Source organism: Patiria miniata, unplaced genomic scaffold (assembly GCF_015706575.1).
Source record: "Patiria miniata isolate m_02_andy unplaced genomic scaffold, ASM1570657v1 HiC_scaffold_20, whole genome shotgun sequence".
NCBI lineage: Eukaryota > Metazoa > Echinodermata > Asteroidea > Valvatida > Asterinidae > Patiria > Patiria miniata.
This window is the reverse complement of record NW_024037059.1, coordinates 35,702,519-35,714,028: the sequence shown is the minus strand read 5'-3', so window position 1 is coordinate 35,714,028 and position 11,510 is coordinate 35,702,519. Positions and strand designations below refer to the sequence as shown.

At 40.8% G+C, this 11,510-nt stretch overlaps 1 protein-coding gene across 1 annotated transcript; it reads left to right on the top strand.

The window, feature by feature from the left end:
* Positions 1 to 2,521: 2,521 nt before the first annotated feature.
* Positions 2,522 to 11,510, top strand: LOC119728862 (monocarboxylate transporter 13-like). Its single transcript, XM_038201293.1, has 6 exons — positions 2,522 to 2,845; positions 5,322 to 5,615; positions 5,937 to 6,307; positions 7,579 to 7,807; positions 8,923 to 9,066; positions 10,475 to 11,510. The coding sequence occupies exons 1-6, from the start codon at positions 2,683 to 2,685 to the stop codon at positions 10,735 to 10,737; spliced, it is 1,464 nt and encodes a 487-aa protein (XP_038057221.1). The 5' UTR covers positions 2,522 to 2,682; the 3' UTR covers positions 10,738 to 11,510.

The following is an 11,510-nucleotide window of genomic DNA, read 5'->3' as shown; positions in this document are numbered from 1 at the left end:
CAGTGTGGCCAGTAGGTTTTTTATTTTAAAGGGACGCTCTCCTTTAAACTTGTGTAATGGGTGTAAATCGTGGAAGTTGGTGAGTGTTGTGTTGAGGGTTTATCAGCAACTGAATCCAGTATTTCATCATCTTACCGTATTGCTTAGTTATGCAACAACATCCATGTATTTGGATTTTCGGCCTATTTGCCTAACGTAGCAGGAATCTATCATTAATGAATTTGTTGTGTTCACTTTAGTTCAAACCTCTGTGTGGCCCGTTTCCGGGCGAAAATCCCCGTGAAACTGCCCTTTTTTCGACGTTTTTAGTCATAGTTTGATAACCAAGCGGTCTTTTTCAATGGGGTTAAACGGTTCTATACAATTTAACTCTTTGTCTTTCTCATGATTTATTTTATATTTCTTTATTTTGAACAAAATCCACCTACTTTCAGCTTTGAAAATGTGAACTTTTCATCATTTTCCTGTGTGAACGCACCGTTGGAGCGCCCTCGCGTCGACTCTTTTGACTGTAACTCCTGACTGGAGTATCGAATTGTGTGAGGTTAAACGGAATCGAATAGCTTAGCTCCTCCTCTTTCCTTATATGTAAAACTTGTTTTGATTGGTTGAAAAAAAAACCTCCGTACTTTTCACAAAGAAAAAAAGTGGCCAATGACAACTTTCGATCGATGAGGCATTGTTCGACACTTACATCGATGTACCGATGCTTACAACGCGTTTCATGATCTTGGACTCTGCTCATCGCCCGTTTTACAGGACATGTTTTCTCGATCTCCAATTCTACTTGAGATAAAACATTTAAAAACTATCCATTTGTAAAACAGTTATCTGGGATTTAAACTGTGTTCTTTTTATGAGTTAATTTCGTTTTGAAATAATGTAAATTTGGACCTGAATACAGTTCACTTCAAGGCAGTTATAGACATTTGTGATGGAAAGAACGTGCCTTGTTTATTGGGCCGTACCATTTTGTATGTGGGGAGGATACCTATATGCATGTACCGAACGTGAACGTTGGATTTCTTGAAGGATACAGACAAGTAAAAGGGTATTTATGTCAAGTTTAACAAAATCGGACAAGATTTTACTCTAGAACATACCTTAACATTGATATGTGCACAAAGCCTATATGTACATTGTACTGTAAAGTTTTGTTGTATCCATCTTATGAATGGAGTGTGCCGGCCCACATTTTAGGGTCGAACGTACAGCCGCACTGGCCAGCGTTAATCCGATTATGTAACCCTGGACCTCTGGGTAATACTCTGCGCGCCAGATTTAAACTGTGAAATAAAGTGAACAAAAGTGGGGGCAACAAATTCATATGCGGGCTATGGGTGCGTTCGAGTAGCCTACACGTGATCCTCTTGTCTGCCCCTCTTGTGGCTGCCCGGTTTGATGACGAATTGGTGGCTCGCTAGATTGAAGATTAGATGGCGAGAACTTGAATGCGATTTGAGTACAATTGGGAGACATATTTTTGATAATTCAGAGCAAAGGCCTATCTAGTAATTCCATTATTGATATTGATCTGGTTGTAATAATGAAATTAAGTTTATTTTATCAGTGGAGCAGATGACAGTATGCCTGGTGCGTTTACAGAAAAACAGTCTCGCCGCGCAACCTTTGACTTAAATACTTTTCTCAGAATGTTTTTAGACGAATACACTGCAGCGTTTGATTTATAGCCTCATTTCGTTCTTTCTCGTTTGTACATTTCGTGTACACAGGGTGAGTCAAAACAAAACGAAACCAAATGTGGGGACCAATTGTTTTAGGGAAGTTCTAAATGTAGCATTTTCAAAATCTAGGATGTGAAACCCTATTCATAAGCATTCTTTTAGTACAAGAATCATTCAAATCACTCATGTTCTTTTCAAGTTACGAAATTTTAAACACAACCACTGTTTTAAGGTTCTGTCCGCGGATCACAAAAAAAGTGTGCGTTCTTTTGGCAAAACGAAAAGAAATCACATAATAAAAGCCAACCTCGTTCCTAGGGTGTCGGGCAGTACGCGCCCACCACTACCTGCTCTCTCACCCTGGTATTTGCATGTGGAAGGTTTTTGAACACGTATGCAAATGAGGAATAGTCTAGTGCCTGCATGTGCGTTACATTAGCGTTTGTTTTTGTATGCGGTGTCTGGGGTAAAACGAATATTTGGGTAAAACAACATCAATTCGTCGCGCCGTGAGTTATGAAAACACGATTTTTTTGGAAATTAAAATGTTACAATCTGGCCCGCCAATATGCAGTATCATGATCACATTTCATATATTAATATGAGCAAACTGGAAATTAAGGCGTGGACGTTATAATTACAATGATCGTGAAAACACGTAATGCACGTTGGAAATAGCAACACCAACTACACGATATAAATCCATTACTGGCAAATTGCGATATCGAATCAGGATACAAGAAGAAATTTTCCTATCCAGGGCTATTGGAAACGAGGTTGGAAATAAAGTAAACGGCACTGGGGATGAGGTTGAATAAAAGCGCCCACGGGCATAAAAAAAAAGGAAAAGCTTTATTATTGCGTTTACGACGGTGGACCAATTGACGAATGCACGTACAGAAACTTACTCGCGCAACTGAAAGCGATTGTAGGAAACGACCCCGCTACTGGACTTAGTGTGCACGGCTACAGCGATGCGGTATAGCCATTTGGTATCATGGCGCTGTTGGATCTTCGCCCCTTCCTCAAGAAATACCGCGGATGCTTCATGGTGTACATTGCATTCGTGGAGCTGTTTATTGCACTGGGTCCGCCGTACGGCTACACCATTTTATTCGCTCGTCTTCAGGACGAATTTGGAGCAGGGGCTGCCCTCACAGGTACGTTATTAAACTTATCATCAATGGAGGACATGTACGTATACATGTGCAATTCATTCTACTTTACATGTAGTCATTTTTTCACATGTTTTTTAATCACCACCTACTGAAATTAGTGCAAATGCAAGGAGCATTTCGCCGACATATCCCAACCATAAATTGTCAGGATACGAGCAAAAGCTGGGGGAAAAATCTCCTTGATGACACTTTGTATTCTGAATACATGTACGTGTACATGTACATATACAACAACCTCTAGTCTTGGCAGTTTTGAAGTATGTGTGTTATACAGTACACATACTGTACATTTTGTACACAGGGCTATGCAGTGTATAGTGCTAACTTCACAATTGAAGTCTACAGCACACTTTTGGTGGGGTGTGATGCGAGAGGAGGCTTAATTCTTATTAGTTAAATCCCCTTTGAATGTATCTGCAGTTGGTGCCAAATACATGTGACCTTGACAGGGCTACGCTGTGTATGACCTCGACTAATAATATATGCAGAGCATCATAACATTTGGTCATAACAAAACTTTGTCAGGTGATTTTGCGTCCTTCGTCTTGAAATGAGGTAATGCCAAGTGTTAATCTAATCAGGAACAAGAATTAGGGTGTTTTTCTTCTTCTGAGATATACTGTCAAATATTTCCAAAAAGTGAAACTATAACACACTGACTGCGTCGGCTATAAGAGTGACAATCACTCTAATTTTAGATTGGCGAACACTTTACAGGCATCCATCCGACCTTGGAAACTGAGTGAAAACTCGATTATAGTTTTATTCCATGGGTCGGAGTAAAGTTTCACTATTTGGAAAAAAGAGAGTACCATCGGTTTCATTTTTTTGTGGGGGTAACGAAAGTAAAATGTACCTATAATATTTTAGGGGTGACTGATCACGCACTGATTAAGTGCGTGCATCGTACTCTGAATAACAAAGGGCATTCAATATAACCTTGGGGGGAGGGGGGCACCACGTTACATTAGGGGCGCTCTTCAGGATATCATGTATATCAACATGTATATCGACATGTGCACTTGCGCTTATATCAAAACAGCATTTGTACTTTGCCCACTTTTCAGTGCTATTGAATACATTTTGGTCGTTGGGATGTTGGAAATATATCTCAAAATCCTCATTTTTTATCACGAAAAAAGTGGAGATGAGGCAATAGCCCAACCCCCCTCCCCGGTCGAAAAGTGTTTGCGTGTGGGGGATATATACCCCTTCCCCCGGGATTTACTCCCCGGATTATCTGACTTAACTCTTATCTTAAGACAACAATAGTTTGTGGAAATAAGATCCCTGGTTTGCCAATTTTTGAATAAGTGTATATTCGTACAATCTATTCAACTTCGCCGGGCCTTTGCTTGCATCAAGATGCTATTGCTAGCCCGTCGGTGATGTTCCACCCATCACATGCACAGTACATTGTGCTCATGGAAAGTCACACACACACCGACATTAAAAATCACTGGCGGTTAGTGCGAACACACATTCTCAAATTTGTATCCTTGTGGAGACATTTCTTTGTTCCCGTGTAGTAAAGTTTTTGAGTTGGAAAGTGAAGTTTCAAAATGCTCATATTTTAACCAGAATTAATGTCCTTGGCTGAAATTCGGACCTAATGTCCCTTTTCTAAAACTCTTCCATTTGCGACCGATCCAATTTTTGAGTAAAATCCATATATCTTTTTCGTGAAAACCTTGTGGAGACCTATTCATCTATAGAAATTGCCCAGTGGAGACCTATACAATATTTTGTTCCCTATTGCGGAAATGTCTCCACAAGTACACAAATTTGCGCTCAAAATCACTGGTGGTTAGTGCGAAAACACTGTCTTATCTTACTCCACTGATGCTAAATGAAGTTTATGCTTGTATGTAACAGTTACGGTATTATACTGGAAAATGCTTCAATGCTGTCTTAAAATAAAAAAATAAAAACCTGGTAATAATGTCCGCCTGTGCACAACAAAATACGGGCAGAGCCAGCTTGGTTAGGGGATATTTGTACACTATTCTGTAATGTAGTGTAAATAATCGTCACATTTTATACAGCGCCCCCATTGAAAGTATATGGTACGCGCATCGAGCTATATTAAATTAAATATACCTCTAGCTCTATGGGCTCAAAGATATCGGAGGCCAAGTGTCCGGAGAAAAAAAAACCTGTCTAATTTTCAGAATTGGTTTGCGATGAAACCCCCCCCCCCCCCCGGCACAATTTTTTGGCTCCGATTCCGCCCCTGTTCATTGAGCTACAACTTTATCAGGTTAAGTTCAACACCCTTCTTTAGATTTTAAACACTTTTTTGTTGCTTCAAACGAAAAATATGCACCAAATGACAAATGATATCGGCCGGCTCTACTTTTAAGTGGCGTTTTGGGGCTAGTTAAGTCAGGACAGTCGTAAAAGAATTCAGGATGAAATATGTTTTCCTTTAACCGCGCTGTCTTCGTATCGTTCGCAGGATGGGTAGGGTCCCTCGCAACCACTTTAGTCTTTTGTAGCCCTGTATCGCCCCTCCTGCTTCAGCGATTGGGCCCCCGGGCAGTGGCTCTTCTAGGTACCGTGGTTTTCAGCGCTGGCCTGGTAGCAACCTCCTTCGTGCCCGCCCTCCCCTACGCCTTTCTCACCTTCGGTGTTTTGGTCGGTGTTGGAGGGAACTTCCTGGTGCAGTCGGTTGTCTTGGTCGTTTTCAAGTGGTTTCCTGGAAGGAATTGCTCCCGGGCTACATCCATAGCGTGGCTTGGAACACCTTTCGGTAAATAAAAAATAAATGTTTATCCATTCACAAGATTTTACAGCATGAAAACTCAAGTTCTTTTTCGTTCTTGAGTTCATCTCCTATCAACATATTTTTAGCGAAGAGGGCGCTAGAACTGCGCCATTCTCTATGTACAAACAGTTTTAAAAAAAACCCACTTTTTGAAGCATTTTAGTAGCTGTAATTCCGAATCCAGAAATGTGTGATTGCAAAAAATGTAATAAGTGCATGAAGTAAACTTGCGTCAGTAACCTGGCTTTATTTGCGTTTATAAGTGACCCTCAAACTCAACGACTGTTTCATGTTGTGCTTTAACAGGTACCTTGGCATTTGCCCCACTGCTTACCAGGCTTATTACGGCATATGGTTGGCGCAACTGCCTGCGAATAGTTGCAGGGGGTAGCTTCGTATTGAGCGTAGCACACGCAGCATTTATAGCGCTTCCAAATGAAAAGACGGAAAACCGGGAAACGCCAGAGTCCAAGACCATCGATGAACATGAAACGGTCGTCGACGACAACGCGCACTCAGCCGCTGCTAAGGAATGTCAAACGGCCGAGATCGATGACCACGCCCCCAGGAACCTACGTCATCAAATCGGCAAACTTCTGCTTCAACTGGACACCTGGGCGTGGCTGTTTGGTTTTTTGATGAGTAACATAGGATGGACATTTGTCGTGATCAATTACGTAAGGAGACAAGACGGTATAGTACATTTTTATTTCAAAAATTTGAATTTCCTTTCGGCGATCATAACGAGTTTTTATCATCCTGGCTGCAAGCCGGAGGAGATTTTGTGATCGCGTGTTTGTGTGTGTCTGTGTGTGTAAGTTATGTTTTGACTAGGTTAACTCTTGTCAGCACGATATCTTGAGAAATACTTCACTTAGGAACTTGAAATTTGGTTTGTGGGTTGTTCTTGGTAGTCTTAAGAAGCCCATTGCTTTCGGGGCCAACAAGTCAAAGGTCAAGGTCACTACTGCTAAAACAATAGAAACATTGTCAGCACGATAAATTGAGAAATACTTTACTTGGGAATTTGAAATTTGGTTTATGGGTTCTTGGTAGAAGAAGCCCATTGCTTTTGGGGCCGACGGGTCAAAGGTCTAGGTCATTAGTGCTAAAGCAATAGAAACATTGTCAGCGCGATAACTTGAAAAATACTTTACTTAGGAACTTCAAATTTGGTTTGTGGGTTGTTCTTGGTAGTCTTATCAAGCCTATTGCTTTTGGGGCCGACAGATCAGAGGTCAAGTTCTCTATTGCTTAAACGATAGAAATCTTCCATTTTAGTTAGGGACACTGACAAGTGTCCGTACTAACTGACTATATAAAAACTGCCAGAATGCCAGGGGGATCGCGCAAGTTTCACTTGCAGTATTTTTAGATTTACATGTATCAACTAAAACTCGTTGGGATAAACCAGAGGGAAAAGAGAGAGAATTGTAATGCCTGTGTATGAACAGAACACATTTCTTCTCCGGTTCTCTCTTTACCAGCCTTTATCATATAAGCCTATATTATTCCATTTAGGACATGCGTCCCAATCTTGTGTAATTTCAATATTGTATCATTTCAAAGTTAAAGCTTTCAATTTAAAGTTTCAAATTTGACTTCCTTCCATGCCACTGCGAGCATTTGAAGCTCTGTCTTTTTCAAAATTTCAAAGAAATTGAGACACCTGAACGTGAAGTTTTTGTATTTCAAAAGATGTCATTTTTCCCCGAGACTTTTTGGTTTGGGATGAGTTTAAGAAACAGTGCTAGTTTGGTTGCTGAGTCTTGATGACGGTCGGAACTCTTTGACCGAAACGTCGAACTAAATGCAATTTTATTTATTATTATTAACTACCTCTCTCAGAGACAGCCATTCCACGTGGTGTTCCATTTGATACTGCATAAAAACAACACGAAAAATGAAGTTCCTCTTATATCCAATGTTCTTTTATTCACCATCTTAGGCCAGTTTTATGGAGTACGATCTTCACCTTACCCCGGACCAGATCACCGTGGCGTTAGTCCTGGCGGCAGGAGGCGAGATCGTCGGCAAGATTCTGTTCTCCATCTTCGGTGATCGCTTGCCGTGCCTCAAGCTGTATGTCGTGGCTGCGACAGGCTTTCTAGCGGCACTGATGTCGGGCCTGATGACTGTTTTGAAGACTCTTTCACTCGTGTACATAATCTCGTTCGGTAAGTTTAAATAACAATAAAAGGATGAATTTGCATAATTATTATTAATCTCAGATGTAAAGACTTTACCATCTCTGTCCACTGACTTAAACCGAAAAATCAAAGTCCTTTCTACTCCATGTACCCGAATATAGAACGCAATGTTGTCAATCAAGCAGTTACCTACACCGAGCAGGGTTTAATTATAGAACAGTTATCAGGAATGTGAGGGTTTTTTTTGTTCTCTGAAAGATATAGTCCATCATTTGTAATTTTTTTTGTGCATTTTGTTCATTTTAGGCAACAAAAGTGTTCAAAATCTAATGAAGGACACTGAACAACTAACCTGATGAAGTGTCAGCTCAGCTTCAGCTGTGTATTCCGAGAAAAACAGCATTCTAGGATCTCAATTTCAAATCAAAAATTGCTGAATCATGTTTTGAATTGTTTTGAATTGCAGCTATACGCGATGTCGCGCACTGATCCGACGAATTATAGCAACCGCGCGCGCCTGTGCGTCGTGCCAATGCTTGCGCGCGCTGCGCCGAATAACAAAACGAACTACTAATTTAAATTTTCCAAGACGCACCGTTGGAAAGACCTTCTTTCGTTGATTACTTCAAAATGACAGCTTGCCAGAAAGAATAATTTCACAGGGAGTTAAGTCCACTTACTATCTTTCAACCAAATATGTTTTTCAACAACAATACGCCAGTTACTTTTTCGGATGGCTGCAAATGATGGACTATAGCTTTAACTTATTGGATTTTTTTATATTTAATGTTTTATCGTATCTTTTAATTGCTTACTTTTTGTTGTGCTTAATTTTGGCTTGTTGTATTAATTGAAACTAACATTTTTGTCTATGAGCTTGTTGTGTGATATAAAAAATAATAAAATGGAAAGGAATTATATCTTTATTGGGCACTTGTTTAATTTGCCTTTTTAATTTGATCGAACGGTATAACATGTGAACATTGTATTAACTAGTCGGTTGTGTGTTTTCATCCCACTCAAAAGACGCTAAGTCGCTTTTGTAACAAGCTTTCGTCAACACTGGGTTATCATAGTGCTTTAATTTACAGCTTAGAACAACAACTAAGCAGGTTTTTTTTTTATTTGCCCACATTTTGTAGTTGTTGGAATGATACGGGGTGTTTCATACGTCTCTCCCTGCCCGGCCACAATGGAACTTTTCGGCGACTACGGTTCGAATGTTGTCACCGCACTATTCATGATTCCAATGGGAGCTGGAATCTTGGTTGGTGCCCCTCTGACAGGTCAGTGTTGAATGTACTTACGACCCTTGACCTTAGGTCAGTGCTGATTGTCCTCACGACCTTTGACCTTCGGTTGCTAAATATATAATATTCTACGCATACATATATGGAGACCTTATTTCCAAAATGATATCGTGACTTTATTTCTTAAACATCACAATTTCATGGAGAACATGATTTAACTTTTTGAAGGCAAATTCATTACAATTTCAACGAGAGCATGTGGCCTATAAGCGATCCATGATCCATGCGTCGGCGAGTGCGCGAAAATTGCCTGTTGTTTAAGACGAGGTGTCGGATGATACGAGATAATGTCATAAGTCCCAAGGACCTCCTATTAGCGAGAGTCGACTGTATACGCCATTTTGTTACCTTTTAGAATCCTGCTCTCTCCTGGCTGCCCAAAAGCAATTTCGACGGCTGTTGTATGCTTAAACACAACTTGAGAACACAGTGAGACGAGAAATTAAGTCAAGAAACAGCTGTTATAGTGTTTTCATTTTTTAAAGTTTCATAACCGTGAATCTTTTTCACTTGTATCAAATGGATGTGTCGGGGTTTTGGAAAAAAGCTTTTTAATGCATACTTCACGTGGCTAATCGGATTATAGATGACACGTTGTAAGGTATGGCACATAGCACCCAAATCCATTCTTGTAACAATTCCGCACTCGCCTGATGTGTTAAAAAAAAATCAGTCATTCTGTGCAGAAGAAACCTTGACATTAATGCGAATTTCAGCAGACTAAGCATAAATTCCCATTAAGGTTTGCGGAAACACCATGTGCGAATAATTTCTCAACTAAGAGAATGGTTCTGAAAAGAACCAGAGGTATGAACTCGACGTTCCGCTCAGTAGACTTCTGTTCCACTTCAGTGGGCACCAAGCTTGCTCTAGGATCCCAGCCACTTGGCATCCACACAGGATGCAACTTCACACTTCATCGATTTCGCTTTTGCACCTTAAGTGTTTACTTTCTTAGAGTTTAGGCACTCTCCTGAAGACGGTCAGAGCAAGTCCTTGCTCTATGGTCAGAGCATACTGACCGGAACGTCGAGTTTATACCTCTGGTTCTTTTCAGAACCATTCTCTTATTAGTTGAGAAATTATTCGCACATGGTGTTTCCGCATACCTTTCATTATTTGGTATCTCCACCATGCAAAGCCTCAAATCTTACTTATAAATTCCCAGTGTTGAAGCAATTGACTGCAAACAAATATATGAGGCATTGAGATAATACAAGGTTAGGGCTATTCAACCTTGAGGAAATGGTACCTGTTTGACAGTGGAGGAAAAACAGAAGTCAAGTATATTTCGACAGCACCCAGCTCCAAACTGCGATCGTCATATATTTTTTTCTTTCGAGTTGTTTTGTATAGTCTCGTCTACGAAACCCCTTGCTTTCAGGTGGCCTCTACGACTTGAAAGGAGACTACACGCTGAGCCTGTACGTTACTGTAGGTGTGTTCGTGTGTGCTGCTCTCAGTATGCTGTCTATACCAATCAGACGACGGTTGCGATCGGGAACGAACACATCTGATCGCGTGTGTCGATCAGAGACAGAGACCCAGGGTGTATATCGATCAACGACAACTGCGCAAATTTCACTCGACAATCCCGTCTTTGAAGGGTCCAGAACTGATGATGACCGTGTTTTATCAGGGATATGAAAAAAAACCAGGCTGCCGATGAGACTACCTCATTCATTCATTTGTTCGTTCGTTCGTTCGTTCATTCATTCATTAGACACGGTCATTAATTTTGCCCGGGGTTTCCTCCTCAAATTGTACATATCCTGAATCACTGGCTCCGCTCCCAACGCAGCCCACCGCAGTGTTGCTGCTTTCAGTTCTTGTTCTACCTTATGATCAGAAGAAAAAAATAACAAATCTCCAGAAAGTTTAGAATCTGTCCACGTCAGGTCGGCTGAAGTCAATACAAATGTATATCGTCTGGTTATTTATATGGCCCTACATTGGGCCGCTTAATACCCCCTCCCGAAACGTAATTTTGTCATCTTTATCGTAGTAAGATCTGCCTAAAACTATGATCCCAAAACGAAGAATATCACACCAAAAATTGCAGAAAATTACAATTGGTTTTTTTTGCGCCATAGTCCTGTTGTACTTGGAAATGCACTGCAGTTGATGAATTGACATCGCTTCGTGATTTAAGCTGTATACCTGACAGATTCGGGAAAGGATAACTTGTTTTTGACGAACACAAAAATGAATATGTCCCGGTATTTATATACAATGTAAAAGGTAAAGGTAAAGGGGATGAACCTGTGTTCACAAGAACGGAGTGCCCATCTCTCTTTCGAAGCGATTGGGCCAGACTCGATGTAATGCTGCTGCTGTGAGGGGATCGCCACACCTCCTCCACAGCGAGTCTGTTACCTTCCCAGCATTGAATAATGCCGGTACCCATTTAACACCTGGGT

Bases quoted from the DNA above. Each gene is read 5' to 3' on its own strand.
- LOC119728862 (XM_038201293.1), top strand. From the start codon at position 2,683: ATGGCGCTGTTGGATCTTCGCCCCTTCCTCAAGAAATACCGCGGATGC. The intron at 6,308-7,578 runs GTAAGGAGACAA...TCACCATCTTAG, and splicing joins CATTTGTCGTGATCAATTAC to GCCAGTTTTATGGAGTACGA. The intron at 7,808-8,922 runs GTAAGTTTAAAT...CACATTTTGTAG, and splicing joins CGTGTACATAATCTCGTTCG to TTGTTGGAATGATACGGGGT.